At 39.6% G+C, this 21152-nt stretch overlaps 1 protein-coding gene across 4 annotated transcripts in view; it reads left to right on the top strand.

The window, feature by feature from the left end:
- The window catches only part of STK32A (serine/threonine kinase 32A), a 113468-nt gene that overhangs the window by 10394 nt on the left and 81922 nt on the right, over window positions 1-21152 (top strand). Inside the window, exon 1 of one of the 4 annotated variants that reach the window (XM_084778059.1) lies at window positions 13084-13270. The exons of the other annotated variants lie outside the window; for them this stretch is intronic. Within the exon in view, the coding sequence (XP_084634185.1) occupies window positions 13243-13270 (28 nt within the window). The 5' untranslated portion in view covers window positions 13084-13242. Of the gene's footprint in view, window positions 1-13083; window positions 13271-21152 lie in introns of those variants that run through there. 4 annotated transcript variants of the gene reach the window in all.

Genomic DNA, 21152 nt, shown 5'->3' with positions numbered 1-21152 from the left:
GAAATAAGTCCAAGTGCTTGTGGAAACATTTTTAATTTGGAAGCTCTTTATTTCTCCATGGAAAAGTGAAGGGACAATAGACCAGAAAGTCAAGAAAACAGACTTACTTCAAAGTTGGAGCTAGCGCTGTGCACTTGAGTGTTGCGGACAACCAAAAACACATTCAAGAGAATTTATTCAAATTGGGGGAGGTAGCACCTTGCCTTTAGTGATTCACACTCTTATTAGTATATGAAAGGTTCAGAAATGGCCTCTAGTCTTCTTGAGATTTTATGATACACTTCAAAATTAAACCATTACTTCTGGGGAAATGTTTAAATATTTTGTGGCACAAAATATCCTGTATGTTCTCGTGAAAACATCTTTTCATGCCATTTTCCCCTTCTGGTTGAATAAGAGCAGATTCTATTTGAAATATTTGTAATGCAATTTGTAGAAACATAATAAGGTTTTCATGTTACATATGAAGAGTGATTGTTATTTCCTAAGTAATTTTCATGTGTTCTTCATTGCAGCATGATTCATGTTTACTGAGGTTAATGAGGAAAGCACAGGCTGACTTAGTTTAATTCTGGGATGTTGGATTATTTGTTTGAAGTAAGAGCTGGATTTATTTTTTAAATTTGTTTTTATGATTATTTTATTATCAAGAATAATTTTAAACACATGAAAGCGAAGCAGTTGCTGATGATAACCTTTTTATTGTCATATCCAAAACTAGATTTAAAAATTTTTCAACTTATAAGTTTAACTAAAGATTTGGGACAAAAGTCGTAGCCTTAGAAATTCCAGGAAAACTATGTTAGATGTGGTTCTAAGATATCAACCAAAGAGGTGACTAGTTGTGTAAACCAGAAAGAAATTTAACCAAGGTGTGTTGGGAAAAGGAACATACAACAGGGCCCAATGACTCCAAGTTTGTCTTTAGGAATTTATATGAGCTCTGGGTATAAGAAAAGAAAGGGTTGGGATGATGGTGCCAGAGGTATGCATAATTAAGTAGTGTTGATTAATATGCCTGGTTGATCATGAGGAGGATGGTCATAACTTGAGGGGAACTATCTGGTCCCCTATGAAGTGATTCTATCTGCTTCTGGCTGCAGCCTCTCCGTCATAAATACTACCCATCCTTTGGTAGGTGGCCCATCTTTCAGGTTGCTTGAGGCTACATTCAGTCACAATGCTGTTTATTGATCAGCATGGTTTCTGGTATCAACACAGAGCCAGAGAGGGCCAAGGTGAACTGGTTAGGCTAAGTGACCAGCTCCTGCTTCAGAACGCTCACGGTGGGGAAAAACTGACTCGGTAAGCCTATGATAATAGGCAGATGGTCTTCAATGAATGTGTGTATGAACCTTCCTGGAAAGTGATAGCTTGCTCTATGGCTTGCACATATAGTGTTCATTATAGTGACAATTATTAGCCTTCAATTTGTGGGTTTATGTATTATGAGTGATTTCAACTGTGCATAGCCACGGAACCACTTGTGGCAGTTTCAGGTAGAAAGACAAGCATTAAGAATCCAGCGATGGAGCCAAGCATTGTGGAGCAGGTCTGTAATCCCAGCACTTGGGGAGGCAGAGGCAAGTAGATCTCTCTGAGTTCGAGGCCCGTCTGGTCTACAAAGAGAATTCAAGACACTCAAGGCTACACAGAGAAATCCTGTCATGGAAAAAAAAAAAGAAAAAAGAAAAAACAAAGAAAAAGAAATTAAGAAAGAACAGAACAGAATCCAATTCCAATGATGGAATACTATACTTGTCATGAGACATGACAGTGAAACAATATAGCTAGCACATAAAGATCGGAAAATTCAGGGTTATAGATTTGGAATTTAACTAGCCAACACAGACTTTACTTTTCTTTTTTAACTATTATTTATCTCCTTCTCAGAGACATATTTACAGTAAAATAAATAAAATTAAGCTTGTTTCCTATTTGAGGAATCTGTATCATTGTGTTTTTAAATTTGTTTGTGAGACTAACTTAACACAAGGCTTGGAAACTTTTCTATAATGGCCAGACTGTAACTAGTGTATGCTTTGTAGGCAATATGAACAGCCTCCATCACAGCCGGTCAACCCTGTCATTGATAGATAACGTGACAAATACAGCCTCCAACAATAAAACTTTTCAGACAGTGCAATTTGAGTTTTCAAATATTTTCAGTTGCTATCAAATAGTGTTCTTTGATTTTTTTAACTAGTCAATTACAATGCAAAAGTGATTGTTAGTTCATGGAATATATGAAAATAGATGTGGGCTAAGTTTGGTGCACGGATTATACTGGGTACATTTTGTTCTCTAGTAATGTGCAGGCATTTAGAACATAACTTGGGAAGCTTTCTGAATCCACAACCAAATCTGGATTCAACTGAGGTGAAGAGGCCGGAATCTGTTCTTTGATGATAATCCAGTCCTTACTATCTCTCATTTATACCACCTCTAAGAACCAGTAGAATTGCTTTGAACAATAATCTCGTGTTTGGAAAGGTAATGTTTTGAAAATTGGGAGACAATTAGATGATAGATAGACAGACAGATGCATAGATAGACAGACAGACAGACAGACAGATAGATAGATACACATAGATGCATGCATGCATACATATATACATAGAGTTTAGTGACTCCAATAAATAATTCAAGTAAATAAATACAACCTGTATTGCACTTGAAATATGACTAAAGCAGAATTTGCTTCCCCAAAGGGACATAGATTCAGTTGAAGGCCATTTAAAAACTCAAGATAGTGATCCTTCATTTTGCCTCACTGTCCTACTTTGTGGTTTTTTTTTTTTTTTTACAATGTCAGTGCTCATCTGACATACAAATAAATTTATGAATTGGGGCCCAGGCAGTAGAATATAAAAATCTTGGTGCCATAAAAAACTTTTGCTTCATCTTGGCACCAGTAATGGGTCACAGCAAATCCCAGACTTCCTGGGGCACTCTGTCTCATAAAAGGAAGGGCTGACAGTGAACATAGTGGCCAGAATTTACCCTGGAGGCCATGCCTGTGGAGAAACTCCACTGCCTTAAAAATGGAGTCATTTTTTCACTCATGAATCATATGCAACAGGATGGATAACTTGCGTTTGCCCGTTTACCAAGCCATCCATGAGCCATGTTCTCAGACACGTCCTGTGGATGAGTGCCAAACTGACCAGGTTTTGTTTGTGTAAAATGAGAAAATTAGTATAAGGTAATAAGCTTCTCACCAAGCTAAACCTATTAAAAAATTTAATTCTGTTTAGGTCTGTGTTGTTGTGTTTGTAGTACTTGAAGATTGCAAAATGAAAATTATTTTTTTGTAGTGAGAACTTAGGTAAGTGATTTGCCTCTGGCCTGTTTTCTCATATACAAAAAGAACCAGATCATAGTGTCTGCCTCATGTAGTTTTCGGGGAGCGTGAAGTGTTTGACTAGTGACAGGTGCATAATAATAAACATTACTCATTTTCATTGCAATTATCAGAACTATAGCTTTCAGTGCTTTTTCTCAGTAAGTAAAAAAAAAAAAATGTCACTTAGTGTTGGGTTCCCTTTTGTCCCTTAGATTTTTTTTTTTGTGTGTGTGTGTGTGGAAGGAAGAGTAGTAGAAGGTTTTTTAAAAAAAGATTTACTTATTACTTATACAGTATTCTGCCTGCATGTGTGCCTGCATGCCAGAAGAGGGCACCAGATCTCATTACAGATGGTTGTGAGCCACCATGTGGTTGCTGGGAATTGAACTCAGGACCTTTGGAAGAAAAGACAGTGCTCTTAACCTCTGAGCCATCTCTCCAGCCCCTAGAAGGTTTTCTAATCTATAAAATTCAAAGTTACATCAGGAGGTTTATGCGTAATTGGCACAAATTCCCCTAAAGAATTGAGTTGGAGAAAATGAAAAATGATCTGCTTTCACTAGGACCATTGTAATCACGGAAGTGCCAGGTGACAGTGCCGGGACGAACATAGTGACTGCAGATGGATTTTAGAGAAACTTTGAAAGCTTAAAGGACACCCATTTTCTCCATAAAACAATTAGAAGTTAGTGGCATTTTGAATGTGAAGTAAGATGGAAACGATAAAAAAAATTATAATAAAATAAAAAAAAAAAGAAGAATCCTGGGTCTTTGCTTGAGAGGAGTGGGCACTGGGAGCTCAGGACACAGAGGCCCTCATGAGCTCTCTTCAAATCTGTCATTGTCACGTTGTATGGATTGCTTCCATCAGACTGGCTTTATAAGCAAATCTGTGGGGACATTTTCTTGGTTAATTATTACCGTGAGAGGGCCCGATACATGGTAGGTGGTCCCACCCTTAGGCAGTGGTCCTGCGGTTGTATAAGAAAGCAGGCTGAGCAAGCTGTGTAGAATAAACCAATAAGCAGTGTTTCTCCAGCTCTGTTTCTCTTCCTGCCTTTTGCTCCTGGTCTGACTTTTCTTTATTATTGTCTGTTCCATGGAAATAAAACATAAATAAAACAATCCCTTTCCGCCCAAGCTGGTTTTAGCCACCGGAAGCAAACTAAGGCACAGCTAGAAGACTAGAATCGAGTGCCCAGTAATGAGTACAAACTCTGGGCTTGAAATAGAGCAAGAGTTTCATTCTTTATAGTCTGATGGGTCTTCATTGAGCGAGGGTGGGGATGGACACCTTGCCTTATATCTTCCTATTACCCCTGTTAGGAATAGGCGTTGGCTCCTCATTGGAAACCAAGAGTTCTGCCAGGTTCTATCAATAGTAAGTGTCTGTGTACTGATTCAAAGGTGACTGATGTGTGAGAGCCACCAGGACATCCCCAGACAGGGCATCATAATGGCTCACCACTCCAAGACAAAAGTTTACCTGGTGGGTTCCTGTGTCTTGGGTTCCCAACCCGTCCTCTTTCTATATCCAGATACTCAGGAGAGTTCAGATAGGAAACAGAAGAATCCACTAGAAGCCAGGCGTAGTGGCACACTCCTTCAATCCCAGCACTCGGGAGGCAGAGGCAGGTGGATCGCAAGGCAGCCCTGTCTACAAAGTGAGTCTAGGACAGCCGAGGCTACACAGAGAAACCTTGCTTTGGAAAAAAAAAAAAAAGAATCTATTAGAAACAAGTAGCATTCTTGTTAGGGGTGTTGGTAGAGACAGCCAATATTCATAATATGTTTTATCGTCAGAGCAGCCTGCAATGCAAACACACATGACCCGAACTGAGACGCAGGAAGATTCTACTGCTGGCCTGAAATCAGATGTCTACAGCAGATTCTGAGCTCCCGTATAGAACAAACAGCAGTTATTTCAGCTCCCTGGTTGTATAGGCAGAGAGAAATAAACTGACTTGGAGGATTGCTCTTCAACTTGCTCTGATTCCTGCCCGCAAAGAGCTGTGTATAGCTTCATTTCCACAGTTCCGCAGTAAGTCACAGCCGTGCCTCAGGGACTAGAGTGTGGCAAATTGGAGGGTCTTCTCTGAGATCAGTGGTGGAGCTACTCTTGGGGTCTGCTTACCTATCCTTAGTCACTTTGATTCTAAGCGTTGCGTCAGCAGCTTTCATCCTGTATCCTCCTTTGCTCTCATTATTCTCTTTAGACTGCTTTACGCCGACTTAACACGTATGATGCCTGTGACATCACCTGTACTTATTTATATAAAATATGGGCACTGCTTTGATGACTTCATTATCTACCCAGAGTATCAAATAGAAGGAAGACTGTTCTAAAATTAACACCGGATTATAGGATTGAAAGGAATTTCCGTTTAAGTCTTAAGTTTCTGTTTACTGCAGTTAGCTTGCCTGCCTCCACTAACCCCCTCACTGTAGGCCAGTGATGGTAGACATCATGTTCGCTACACAGCACTATTGTGGGAGATTTGAATGCAAAGGCACATGGTAGCTGTTCTGAGGAAATGTATAACTTATAGACTTAAGAGGAAATTTGATCATTATGAAAGCAATGTACACAAACTATAGAATGCTCAGAAAACAAAACCAAGGAGAAAAATTTAATTTTGGCCTGAAGGCTATCATGGCTAACATTTTGAGGTATTTGCTTTCATGAGTTCCTTCTCAATCCTAGTATCTTAATCCCAATTATCATATATATTAATATCACATATATTAATGTATATTATATATCATATACTTGTTTGTTATTTGTGCTCTCTTCTTAAGGGAATGTAAAGTTCATGGAACCCTGGGAACTCTATTTTATTCTTCTTTGAATTCTCGGTCTCTGCCCTATTGACTAAATTAGCACATTCAAGCCTTTGTAAATGCTGGACACATTTATGAGGCATATGATATATTTTGGGTGATATCCTGTATACTTCTAGAACCCCACTTCTGTGAATATTGTGTGTAGCTTATTGCAATTGCTTAAATTTTGTTGAAACTGTAATTTAGTAGCTGTGAACTTCTACAACATAAACATATTTCAATTAACCTAAAATATACACAGTTTTAATGTAAGTGCTAAATACAAATGAGATCTTTTTTATTGAAATGTGGTAATATAAAACATCTTTTTAATTATATTTTTTATTAATAATATATGAGAGCAAGTCCAATAGAGAATACAGGAGAGTAGATTATGAGAAAATGTGATTGGAATGCCCGAAAGGTCAAATTATCTTTTCATTACTGCATTTTAAAAAGATGGACATTTCAGAGGCTAAAATATGTTCTGTTTTTCTGGGGACTCATATTGTTAAAAGGCCATTATAGCTTCTTTCTTTTTTTTAACATAGTTTATTAATTTATTCATATTACATCTCATATAAAACATCTTTAACCTTGAAAAAACTTTGTTGCAGGAGGAAAAGAAAGGAATATCTTCTATAGTTGAGAATTCAAATCATTTACATATAATACTTAGTATTTAAATAAATTTAGCTGGTTTATTTATATAGGATTAAGTATAAATATAAAATGGTTTAGAAATAAGTATAATCTGCATTTTAGTAAACATGATTAACATGAACCTTAAAATTTTATGGATGTTTTTATACCATTTATTAAAGAGAGAGTTAGTTTAGGATTTTCAAGTGGAAGAGTACACATTGCATGAAATTGGTGTACATTTCAGTAGCGCTAAGCAGTCCTAATGGTCCACAGCCACTCCCACCATTCATCTCCAGAGCCTCCAATGAGAAGCAAGATATCCATTGAGCAATAACTCAGGTCCTTCTGCCTTCCCTCCTAGAAACTCTTTCTGCGTGTGCCCCTGTGAACGTGGGCATTCTCAGCACTCAGCACGCTCTATAAGGGGAATCCTTTAAGATGGCCTCTTTATGTCTAGCTTATTTCACTTCACCATTACTACAGTGTGCATCCGAACCTCATTCTTTTTAGCTGTCAAATAATATTCCGACACATATTTATTCATCTTCACTTCCTTTTTTTGTGTGTGCTATAGACTCTTAGGCTCTTTATGTGTTTGTGAACTATTGAGATCATGCTGGAGTAGATTTTAGTATACAAATATTTGTTTGAGTTTGTTTTTGATCTTTGGTGTACATTTCTCAGAGCAATGTTGCTCAAAGAAAACTCTTACAATTCAGCCATTCCAGGCACTTACCGTGGAGGATTGCTTGCAGCCTGGCAAGAAGATGAAAAATGAGGCTTCTGTTCCCTTCAAGATATGAAAGAGCCTTTTAGTGTGCTCATAGGTGGAGTAAGAATCATGCCCGAGTCTGCAGCCTGGCATCACGACATTTGCTTCTTCATATGAAAGGAGTGTGTGCTCTAAAGAGGAGGATGTCTCATCTTAATTTCACTCAATATGTGTTATACACAGGAAACTTCAGTGGTCACTAGGTTCTGACAGAAAGAGTACGCTTCAGAAACACATCCTCCTTTCAGGGTTAGAGTGACACCAGTGGCATCCCATGGTCCCATCAAGGAGCTTAGCATGGCTGTGTCACTGCCTTTAATGCTTTCTGACAATAACTGTATAATTCCTGCTGTTCTGAACACTATAAGAATTTGTTATTGGCATTGTTATTAGCCAACATCTCTCTGCCACTTAGCATTTTATCAAATGTAAAGTGTGATAACAGGATAAGCCACTCTACCTGAATTTTGAGATGGATATAGAAAATACATGCTCTTATCCAAAGTAAAGAGTTTAGGGGCTGGAGAGATGGCTCAGATGTTAAGAGCACTGGCTGCTTACAGAGGCCCTGAGTTCAATTCCCAGCAACCACATGGTGGCTCATAACCACCTATAATGTGATCTGGTACCCTCTCTGGTATGCAAATTTACATGCAGGCAGAACACTGTATACATAATAAATAAATAAAATCTTTTTAAAAAGTTTGGCTTCAGACTCACTCATCACATAAATTTCCTTAGCACTGCTATAAGTATAACAAATCAGATGGCTTATAAGAAGAAAAATCCATTGCCTCAGGACCATGGAAGCTGGAGGTGTGAGCCATACTCCTTTTTCGTTCTCTGGTCGTATTTCTCCCAGACTCACCAAAGTTCTGGTAGTCAAGAGTTTTATGTCTTGAGGCAGGATAACTCCAAATATGTTTGTATCTTCACACAGCTATCTTCATTCTGTGTTTATATCCTTATGGAATTTTCTCTCTGCAGGGAAGGAGGCTAGTATTGGATTAGGGCTCTCTCGATTCCATTATGACATCATCTAAATTTAATGAAGCATAATTGCTATAAAATCATTGCCAAATAAGTTCATATTATTCATGTGTCGGGGTTAGGACATATCTTTTTAAGGGACACTCAAATTATAGGAGATGTTGTTGGTTTGGTTATAAATTTCAACTCACATGAGCTCTAAGACCTTGAATATTTACCCACTATCTTCAACACTCACTCGTTTATTTTTGTTTTTGTCTTAGTAAATGGAGATTAGTGAAGATTGCATGAAATAATGTGAGATGGCTAGCACATTGTTCCACAAACTAAAGGTTCCAATGAGCTAGCAGATTAGATTGTCATTAGCTCTGCAAAACAGGCCTTACATAGTTCACAGTTGCTTCAAAGGCACACTCTCCTGGCTCAGCCTCCTGCATTCTGGGATTACAGGTGTTCAGTGCCACGCCCAGCTTGAAAATCTAACTTTTGAGATCTTTGCCCAGAAGTCTGAAAAACATGGCAGAGGAAATGTTCCATTTAGTATAACAGAAACTAGAAAGCAGATAGAACAGAGTCCGGAGATCCAAGTTTTAAGTATATTAGATAGAGCAGTGATCATGAGCAGATTCAGCAGCTAAAACCCCCAGTGAGAGAGCAGTGCCAGGAGCCACTGGAGGCAGAGGGGCATGGGGAGGTCTCGAACTGAGAGCATTTGCACATCTGTTCAGAAATTTATTTCCTCTTAATACCCTGCTTTGGGATGGGGAGGAGGAAACAAAACTAAAACAAGCAACAAACAACAACAAATAGAAAAAAACTGATTTTACTCCTGCTGTTGTGTGGCTTTTTCTCTGAAAAGGAAGCATCCTTAGTAGAGACTGGGGATGGCTACAGAAAACAGAGGGATTGGGCCTATGGAGGACTCCTACTGCTGCCACAGTCCTTCTCAAAGTGGTAACTCAGCCCTAGTACCCTCCGTGTGTGTGTGTGTGTGTGTGTGTGTGTGTGTGTGTGTGTGTGTGTGTATGTGTGTGTGTGTATGTGTGTGTGTGTGTGTGTGTGTGTGAGAGAGAGAGAGAGAGAGAGAGAGAGAGAGAGAGAGAGAGAGAGAGAGAGAGAGAGAGAGAGAGAGAGAGAGAGAGAGAGAGAGAGAGAGAGAGAGAGAGAGAGAGAGAGCATCCTAGACATGGCTATATAGAGGTTATATAGAGATGCTTACTCTGAAAGCTTCTAACATGACCTATAGAAACTAAAGCAAACTTACATGGAGAAATAGAGAAACAACTCAGGGGAAACTACATGAGTGAGATAGTAAAAGACCTAAAAGCAACAGAGAGAAAGAGGGGGTGGAGTAATAGCTAGAAAGTAAAAATTAGTTCTGGAAAAGCGTCTTTTAGCATAAGTGAAAAAGATTCAAAGATGATTAAGAAGATAAATTTAGGGAAGTTTGTTAGAAAAAAAAACAAGAAAACAGTGATAAGAGAGAAAAGAGAGAAATCCAAGAACATTTAAGGGCAGTGTAATGAGAGTTGTAGCATCTAACCCATACAAGGCGACCAAATGGTGGGACAAGTTTGTAATCCCAGAGCATGAAGTTCTAAGGCAGGAGGATCGAGAGGTCCAAGCCCACCTGGCCTATAAAGTGAGACCATGGTTCAAAATACTTGGCAACATCCAGCAGCTACAAAGTACAGAGAGGGAGAAAGCTAGACTAGAAGAGGGGACCAACACTATATTTACAAAAATGCTCCTGGAATTGGTATCACACACTTATATCATCATGATATTTGAAAATACTCAACATAAGTATATGGTTAGATTCTGGAGAAAAAAAAAACTTTGACCCAATGAAACAGCCATGAAAATGGTTATGGGTTTCTTAGTAATAATACTAAAAACTGGCAAAGAAGGAGAGTTGTGCCTTCAAAATCTGAGAAAGATACAATGTCTCTTACTGATGTTCAACCCAGCCAAACTACCAGTGAGCGGATGAAAAGTTATCACAATGCCTTAAAATTGTATCTGTGTAACATTTCTTCTAAAGCTGCTGCGGGACAAAAAGCGGGACAGCTCTAGGGTGAGAGTGAATGACAGCTCAGGAGGAGACCTGCCCAACAAAGGAGATGAGCTGACTGGAACAGGTCAGGGTCCTCTTGGGGAACTTCCGTGAAGATGTCATCATGACTGATGTCCCTGGACTCAGAAAAATTAGACAACTGAGCTCAGGAATGAGAAGAGAAAAAAACATACAGACAAGTAAAGGCACGTAGGAACAAGACAATTAATCACCTCGGGGAAAATTAAAATTGTGCAGCAATGGCTTGCAAAACCAATCACAACAAGGGAGTCCTGATTCACTACGTGACACTGATATGGCATGCACTTAGGAGTCAGAAGAAAGAAATCAAGGAATATAAGCTATTTGAAATGAGGAGGGCAGATGCAAATGATTCATACTGGAAATATGGGAGTGTGCTGCGATTAAAACCAAAAGAGTGAGCAAGTCAGAGAATCCCCACCTGCTGTCTCTGAAATTCAATTAACTGAAGCCTAACACTGGGAAGAAAAATTGACAATAAATATACTGCTTTAAGATGGGATGGAAAATACCCATGTGCTTAGCTACAGGTGGGCGGAATAGCCGCTTCTGAATGGGAAAGACTGGGAGAGAGCACAATGGGTAGCACAATTCTTATTTAAAAATCCCTTAGAAACATTTGAGTATTTAAGCTATATATAAACATGTGAGTATAAAAAAAACTTAACAAATAAAAATAAAAGAATTTTAAAGAAAGACATAGATCAAAATATGAGTGATGGCTATCTTTAGGGAGTTTGATTTTTTTGGTTTCTACTATCTTGTATTTTTATACCTAAAATATTTTTAAATAAAAAATAACCTTTATTAATAACAAGAAATTGGACACTTAGAAGGTCCAAATATATTTAATAGTATCTTGTAAATTGGGATTATAGAAGTTTAATGCAATCCTTGTTGAATCAAATCATTTTTATTTTTTATCAAAGTATTCAATCCTCATTAAAACCTAAGAAATACAACAGCCATGTTTTAACATTCTCTCACATTTCTGAAGGTCCACAATACCATTCAAACTGAACTAACAACAAACTTGCTATACATTTGTTTTTTGTCTGTCTGTCTGCCTGTTTGTCTGTCTGTTTTTCTGTCCATCCATCTTTCTGCTCATCCATCCATCCGTTTATCCATCTATCTATCTATCTATCTGTTATAGTTTCATTATGTTGCTATGACAAAGAGGAATCTAGGAAAGGAAAGGGCTTATTTTACCTCATAGGCTATAGTCCATCATTGAAGAAAGTCAAGGCAAGATTTGAAGCAGAAATCATGAAGGAATGCTGCTTGTTGCCTTGCTCACTGGCTCATACTTTATTAACTTGCTTATATAACTCAGAACCTCCTGCCCAGGGAATAGTATCTCCCACAATGGCCTGAGCCTTCCTACATCAATTAACCATCAAGATAATCCCTAACAGATATGCTTTGGTAAAAGCCAATTACTCAGCTGGGACTGTCTTTTCAGGTGATTCTAGGCTTGTCAAGGTGATAGTTAATGCTAACTAGCACACTCTCTATCATCTTTCTTCACATATCAGCTCTCTATCATTCTATCATCTGTTAATCACTCCTATCTATCTATCTATCTATCTATCTATCTATCTATCTATCTATCTATCTACTGCCTATCCATTTATATATCTATCATCTGTCTATCTACCTATCTATCCATACATCTATCTATCATCCATCTTCATCTCCTTCCAAAAAGTTAGTGAACTTCAATGGCACCCGTGCTATAGAGAAATAAAATCATGAAAATGAACAAGGCATTCTAATCCAGGCTTGGTGCTCTCAGACTGCTGGGTCTGCTCTCATTGTGCCAGCCCCCTTCCCCTTGGAGAGCACAGGTCTCCTGAGGACATGACTGAGTCCAGCTCTCCTTTCCTTTCCCTATCCATGTTTACAGAGTCCCAGGCACCCAGATGCTCACTGAAGGTTTGCTGAGTTGACTCTGCAGCACAGCTGTGGCTTCTGGGGGCGTGATTTCAGCTTCTTTCCTGTCTTACTGTGACTGTCCTAAAAGGCTGTAAGCAAGCGCTTCTTGCTAAGTGATTCCATTTGAGATGCAACACAGCAGATGAGCCACTCATCGGATTCATGTCGAACTGTACAACGAACGGATCTGAAGAATTATTTTCTTAAGTGCTATCGCGAATTTGCCTGGCCCTTTTCTTCTTTCCTTGGCCAATCATGCAGTGTCCGTTCTTACAAGCAGACAGGATTAGAAAAGGGGCTGATTCTATCTCTGTTTGTCAGGCTGTGATTTAATTTTGGTGCCTTTCTGTTGCCATAGTGAAATACACTTACTTCGGTTCAAAGACCACACAGTTCTGACAAAGCAAACATTCTGAGTCCCATGTTACTTATCCAATCCTGCTGTAGAGCTTCCACTCATGTCCTGACTTAGGAGATTTCGTGTTTATTAAGTAGATGGAGTGAAAAAAAATGGCAGCTCTGAACACTTCTGAATCATTCTGAAAATAGCTCAAACCTTGAGCCTTTAAGATCGAGATCCAGTATGTGCAAAGAAATCTGAACTTGCAATAGTATTAGAAAAACAGCCCAATGGAGACTTCCAATACTATCTACCCCAGTAAGTAGTCTTAAGTTTTCATTTTGGTTATTTATTTGTTTGACTATGTATTTGTTTGTATGTATGTTCTCATGCATGCATGTGCCTGTGTCACAGAAGGCCAGAGGACAAATTGTAAGAATGGGTTCTTTTTTTCCATCACCTGGGTTCTAGAGATGGAACACAGTCGTTAGGCTTGGAGGCATGCACCTTTACCTGCTGAGCCATCTTGCTGGCCCAAGAGATCTTTTAACAATAGGTTGTTGATAGGATCTCCTGAGAGGTGGATAGTATTAACAACGACATGCTAGAAAATGATGAACAAGAAAAAATGTTTCATTTCTTTTTTCAAAGCTATCCAAGTACTTTGGTGCTGACCCTTCATTGCTCTATATTAGTTAACAAATGCTCACGAGGCATGCTTTCCATATGAATCAGCCTGTATTCTTGGCACTAAATGTCCTCTGTCAAAATCTCAAGTAGCAGTACCAGTAATAACAATACATTTATTGAGATTCTACTTTGCTAAATTCACTTGATCCACATCATTGTAATAGCTTATGCTACCTAGGCTTTATAATACTTTTAGAAGTAGACTATGTGTGATCAGAGTCTTCTAGAGGAAGAAGCTGAAATGAAAAGAAACTAAATGCTGTACATAATATTGTTAGCTCCTAAATAGTAGCGTAGCCCAAATCCAGACTCAGAGTTCCATAGCTGTGTTAACGTATTCTGGGTCTCAGGCTCATGTAATATTGAAACAATCGAACTTGGGGGGCACCCAAAGTTGGAGTGAAGTCTGAACCCACCTATAGAGGGATTTGACTTTCTGGGTGTATATAATTCATATACAAAGCACTAATAACTTTACTGGTTCACACTGTTTGGGCAAGGATTATATAAAATAATGTTTACTGGGGTGTCTGAATGATATACATGCATGCATAACTAGCAGGTATGAATGTAATAAATATGCCTCAAGATGTGCTGTGTTGGAGGCAGCATAGACATTTTATTAATCATTTGTGTGCAAAACCATGAGTTGCCTTGAGACTCCAGGGTGGGATGAATGTGGAAGTGGAGATTTAAGGCAATCGGTTTAATCACTTGTCCTTTAATGGTTCTTCTAGAGATCTGGGTTACTTTGTAAGTGCATCCTCCCGGCATGCTTTGCCCGGTCCACTGTTAAATTTCTCCCGGCGTTGGAAGGCCCAGGTGAAATGTTCTTTTTCTTAAAAGCTTTTTAATTTTCTAAAGTAAGAAGAGATTTTGCTCCCATTAGACTCCTTAAATTTTGCCCAATGTTTGGCTGGGAGTCTCAGCATTTGATTCAAATAGCTGCTGGGTGGAGCCTCTCAGAAGACAACTCTGATGGGCTCCGGTCTCCAAGCATCCTTAATAGTGGGTAGGGAGCTCCCCCCGTTCTAAGGAATAGAGGAGGAGGGATGGGGGAGGGAGGGTGAGACTGGAAGGAGAGGAGGAAAGCAACTACTGAGTTGTAAAGTGAATAAATATTTTTTTAAAAAGAAAAAGAAAAGAAGCAGAAGAGATTTTTTCCCACCTTAGAAATCTTGTGTGATTTACTGTATAGAATATTGTTCCTAAAGAAACCCATGCAGATTCATGCTACGATGGTTCTATTAGAAACTCAGGACTCAGACCCTCTTGCCCAAGTTGGTAAAAGCGGTTATAATTGGTGGAGAAAGCCAGCCTCTCCCACCAGTTGCTGCAGACAGTCTGTGCAGGGAGCGCCAGGAAGGAAGCTTTCCTGGTAACCTCTGCAGTAACAGCTTCCTTTGAGTGACAGCTGCTTCTTCAAGTAATCCCCATCGATTCGATTCTCTCTCTTGCCAAGATAGAATTGCCCAAGATTGTTTCTTTGGTTGTCATCTATGTTTATTTTAGATTAAAAAAAAAGTCTATTCATGTCTCTCTAGAAGAAGGGATACAGCAAGTTTACATCCTTTTTCCTGGGACTCTTTCTAATACTTTAACTGCTATGGCTAGTGGGTTATTAATTTTCATGTGTTGGAAACTGCATACCAAGAGCAACATGTTGATAGTATCTGGAGTGGAATTTGGGGATATATTTAGGATTAGATTAGGTCATTGAGATGGCAACATGGCCTTATAAGAAGAGGAAGAGAAGACCTGGCAGGAAGAGGAGGCAATGGGAGCTGGCACATGTATGACTTGTCTCGTCATGTGAGCATGCCTGCCACGTCATAGTGCAATGCAAGCCTGACCGGGGAAGGGGGTGAGGTGGGGGGGGGGGGAGGGAGAGGGGGCAGTAGCTTGCTCCTGAGACTCCCAGCCCCTGAACCACAAGTTGAATAAAACTCGTTTATTTTTTAATAAAGTTCCAGTCTCAGAAATTTTGTTATAGTGGCAGAAAACAAATGACAATACTACTGCAACAATAAAGGCAGCAAGAGCTGTAAACAGAAGGATCTTCCCCCTCTACACCCGCCCCACCTCCCTCCAATCCCCCACCCCCACCCCCAACCCCAGGCCGCTAGAGCCATTCCTTCAGGTGCTTCCATGGATTTCCCTGGAAGAGCTCTTTGCTGTGCTCTGACCTTCCTAGGACGATCACATCTCCCTTCGAATTGTAATTACTCTTAATTTTAAAACTTAACATTGCCGGGTGTGGCAAATCCCTGTAATCCAGGCATGCTTGGGAGGATCAGGATTCGACACCACATTGAGTTTGATGCCAGCCTATGCTACACCAAGACCCTGGATCAGAAAATCAAATAAATAAATAAAATCACATTAGTGAAAAAATGCTGGGGATACCTGGATGGAATCCAAAATCTGACCTCTCTAAACATGAAGCCAGACATTTCAATGCCACGGGGGGGGGGGGGGGGCGGGGTGTGCCGTAGTATTATAATTCTAATGTATTCCATATGCTGGCTTTGTTCTGTTGAACTGAGGACCCCTTTCTTTTATGCCTAGCCAGTTGTTTTCATTTTCTGGACATCAGTGACACAGAGAGAAAAGACATCCATTTCCAGGTCAGGAACCCCAGCGTAAGGACATAGCATAGAATGGCTCGGGTTGCCATCTAACGTCTAGACCACGGCTTCTGGCTAGGGAGGTAGGAATAATTGACAGTCTAAGTGACTGCAAGTAGCTAGTGGAACTTGGCTTCCAAGATAACACCCAACAAAACTACAAACTCCCTGCTTGAGAAAAGTGGGAAGGGAGACTCTATGATTTATTCTATTTCATATTCAGAAGAAAAGTAGATACAGTTGATGACTTATATTTAGTGGAAGGCGGCAGAGCACAAGGCTAGAGGGTAGCTGCAGAGTCCGTTTGAATTCTCACTCTACTCCTCCGCCACTCTGGCCTTGGGAAAATTACTTAATTTCTCTGCTGCAGTTGGCCCATCTTTAAAACAGAATAGCAATTATAGTAGGGCTGTTTTTATTGAAATGGTCGAACGCTGGGATAATTATGGCACATGCTTAGAATAACGATGGGTATCCTTTACATAAGGTTGGATATTGACTATGGTTAATTTCTTTCTCGTCCCATTAGACTGAAAGTTCCAGCAGGCAGACAACCTTCTCGGGGGGTGGGGGGGGCGTGCCTTGTGCTCTGCTCCCAGCTGGTGACTAGCTCATCAATAACTGTATCTTGATTTAGCATAAGCCAAGTTCAATGAGCATTGTCTTTGTTGAGCTTTACCACACTTTGGTTTTCTGCTCTCCTAGGAAATAAAATAAAGGAATTTGCAGGCTGGGGAGATGATGTGAGCATCTGAGCAATTACGATTTCACGTTAACTTGAGTCTGTCTTTAGAGAGCTCAGAACCAGATAACACCATATTTAAGTAGAAAGTTTGTAGAAAAAAAATTGAACAGAAAAAAAAAAAAAGCAGCTAGGACCTCTGTTTCATTTTTCCATTCTCTGACAAATGTGCCTTATTTTGGTGCCCTGGACCCAAACCAGACTGTGCTGAGTTAACCTGCTGGCAACTGGGACCACAAGCCAACAGAAGTTAGCACTGTACTTTATACACAAACATTTGCCAAGAGGTTGCCAGCACAAGCAAGCTTCAGAAGACTTACCTGAAGCTGATAGGCATCCAAAAACATCGGCACATCAGCTTCTAAAATGGCATCGGCATACATGCACAAGGGTTTGTGTTGGGTTCTTGAAAACTTCAGAACTTAGAAAACTTTTGGTTCTGTATATTAAGGTATGTGACACAAGTCACACTGTATGTTTATACCATAGAAAAAGATTCTTTAAAAACTAAAGCATTTGTATTATGAATCCATGCCGACAGCTTTAATTAGCCAGTGACATGGCTCGGCTGGTAAAGGAGCTTGCCTCCAAACCCAGCAGCCTGTGTTCAATGCCCTGGACCCACAGCCCTGGACCCACAGCAAGGAAGAGCTGACTCCAGCACATTGTCCTCTGACCTTCAGGTGTACATGGTGACGTTTTTACACCCTCCTAACCAGAACAAGTGAATACATTTTAAAATGCTTAAGTAATAGGCACTTCTTTCTATAAAAATGCTTTTAATTTAAAATATAAAGACATGTTTTAAAAGGCATTTTGAACTTAAAAAAAAAAAAAAGACAAACTCAGAAGAGCCAAAGAAAAATATTTGACTATATAAAAATTTAAGATCTCTATTATTTAAATATGTGCAAATGAATAGCCAAGAGAAAGTGACCTGATATTTTATAATGAACTAATTTACAAGAATTTAAGTGCACATGCAATTCAAAAGGACTAACAAGTAATTCATATGGGCAAAATAGGGGTATAGGAACTTTGCTGGAAGATATATAGGGATATCCACACATCTTCACTCATAGAGATAATATAAATCAGTACACCCATCTTCCTATCTTGCTAATCAAGGCAATTATAGAGAGCAGTGTTAGCAAGTTAAAAATTATCTCTTCATGCTGACTAGTTATATGTTAACTTGACACAGAATAGTCATTGGAAAAAAGGGAACCTCAGCTGAGAAAATTCCTACGTAAGATTGATCTGTAGGCAAGCCTGTAGGGCATTTTCTTAACTAGTGATGGAAGGTCCTAGACCACTGTAGATGGTGCCATCCCTGGCATGGTGGTCCTGGGTTCTATAACAAAGCAGGCTGAGGAAGACGAGGAGAGCAAGCCAGTAAGCAGCACCCCTCCATGGCCTCTGGCTCAGCTTCCACCTCCAGGTTCCTGCCCTGCTTGAGTTCCTGTCCTGACCTCCCTCAATGATGGATGGTCATGTGGAAGTATAAACCCAATAAACCCTTTTCTTCCCACGTTACTTTTGCTCACGGTGTTTCATAACAACTACAGTAACCCTAGCTAAGACACTCCTGTGTGTCACTGATAGGAAAGGGAGTAGGTGCAGTGTCTTTGGAGGGCTAGTGACAATATCTTCACATTAGAAAGCTGGCATATATTTGGCCAACAGTTCTGGTCCGATAAATTAAGCACAAAAGCCCACCAAGTCTATCTGGGGTGGTTTTGTTGCTAGTAGGTAATTCAATCACCTTTCAATACTCATCGATAAGTTCAGCATTTTGAGATAGTGGAAGACAAATGAGCAGATTAAAATAAGTAGATCCCTGTATGTTGGACGAATGGACAGACAGGGTGGAGTTACTAGAAAATCTGCTCCTGTCCTGGTGATAGTGCCGCTGTCCTGCTGCCAGAAAGGAACCCACACACGCGGAGAAAAACCCTTCAAGGACACCCTAGCATTAGTAACAGTGGTTGCATTGTAGGAACAGAACTGAAACTCTGGAAATAAGGCCCCATTTCCATTGAATAATTGCACTTTTAAAAGCTATTGTCATTTTGAGATCTCAGTGAGGCAGACACGACACTTCTGGCTTACAGTGTCTCATCTTGGAAGCTTCGTGCCTGTTGGGTTTAATTAGCTCCATTTTACAGATGGGACATTGTGATTTGGAAAGACTGAGTAACTTGTCTAGGGTCACACAGCTGGTGTCCTTGTTCCATCATCAATAGGAAGATTTACATAAGCAGTTTGTGGGACTTGGTTCTCAATAGACTCACATATGTTCACGATTTGCTACTTCCGAAGGCTGGAATCAAGGTTTTCAAATATTGTTATCTCAAAATAGAATAGAGAAGATGCATTGCTTCACTTTTTAGAATGCCCCTCTGCCAAGCCCTAGTATCAGGGTGTTATTCCAAATTCTGAAAGGGGGTGGTTCCCTTTTCTTCCTTCAATAATGTTAGTGTCACAAAATGTTGCGATTAGAGGGTTGGGTAGGAGAAATATAGACTGATAACATCACCGGCAACGTGTCTTCAAGCCAGCAGGGTTCTGTTTAGAGAAAGACTTGGGGAGTGTAATTTCATGCCGGCAATTTGATCACTGCTCCCTAGTGGAGAGGCCCTGTGGGAACCCAGAGGAAGGGGATGCAGGCTGTCCAGATGAGACCTGATAGGCTGTGGTCAGATTGTGGAGGAGGAGGTCCCCATCTGTCTGAGGTCTAGGAGAGGTGAATAGGGCAGAAGAGGAAGAGGGTGGGAACAGGAAGATAAGAGCAAGGGGATTACAATCTGGATGTCATGTGAATAAATAAATAAATAAATAAATAATAATAATAATAATAATAATAATGAAATTGAAAAACAACAAAACACTCTAAATGATGGTGTGGGGAATTCCATATTGCCTTTCCTATTTTAAGAGTCTAAGTCCAGAACCAAAAAAAGGCAAACAAACAATAATATATATATATAATCTCACAGTGGGATTTGTGTCGGAAAACTACAATTCTGAATTTGTCTTTTATGGTACTGTCTCAATGTATGAGGTTTGGTTGTATTTTCAAATCAGCCTTCCTACTAACCGGCAGTGTTGGGGGAGTAGAATTAGGGCTTGTTTTCAGTCACTTAAAAAAAAAACATTTAAAAAATGTGTGAGCGTTTGCCCACAGGCACATCTGTGTACCACGTGAATGCCTGGTGCCCATAGAGGCCAGAAGAAGACATCAGATCCCCTGAAGGTGGAGTTACAGAAGGCTGTGGGCTGCCATGTGGGTTGCTGGGAACTGAACCTAGGTCTTCTGGAAGAGCAGCCAGTGCTCTTAACCACTGAGCCATCTCTGCAGCTTTCCCATTCACTTTTGATTGGCCATTGTTTTTCTACGTAGGCAGTATTCTGGGTAGGAAGGACTTTAGGTGGTCTGACACTATAATAAAGACTGTTCTCCTGTTCACTGACTTGACCGAAGATGTGGGGTTTTTTTTGTTTTTTGTTTTTTGTGTTTTTTTTTTTTTTTTTTTTTATCTCTAAGGGTTTTTCTTCTCCTCAGACTTTTCTGAGACCTGACATTTGGGAAGGCACACTAAATCATTAAATTAGGCAGTTTTGTCAATATAAAGATTTCAGGATCCTTGACATGTAATATTTTATATATTTTTGTTAATGCTTAAAATGATTTAGAAAAGGACATGGCTCCTGAGATAGATTTATCTCACAGTGAGACCTCATGCTCTCTAGGTACCTGGTGTGTGCTCGGAGATTAGAGATGTTGCAGCCTCCCAGTCTAAGCTGCTAGTGGAAAAAGTCATAGTGAGTTGCTGGATTTGCTCAATATAAAACCTTGGCTTTGCAAATAAATCCTGGTCTGTTTCTATAATGTGACCATGGTAAATAGTGTATCCTTGAGATTTCATGAACTGAGTGTCTAAAAAAGTCATTGGTTTTGTCATATCGATTATGTAATTTGAGAAAAAAATGTATAAAAGCATTTTGTTAATTATTTTCATGATAGCAGAAGGTAAGACATGTACCAAAGATTCCATATCTACCCACATCTATAAAACAAATATTTCAGAGATGATATGATGCTCGTATTCCATCTGAGTAGCTTCTGGTTTATTCTATT

This window comes from Acomys minous (assembly GCF_964271855.1).
Source record: "Acomys minous genome assembly, chromosome: 4".
Classification (NCBI taxonomy): Eukaryota; Metazoa; Chordata; class Mammalia; order Rodentia; family Muridae; genus Acomys; species Acomys minous.
Note: the sequence above shows the minus strand (reverse complement) of the source record. Positions and strands in the feature narration are given on the sequence as shown.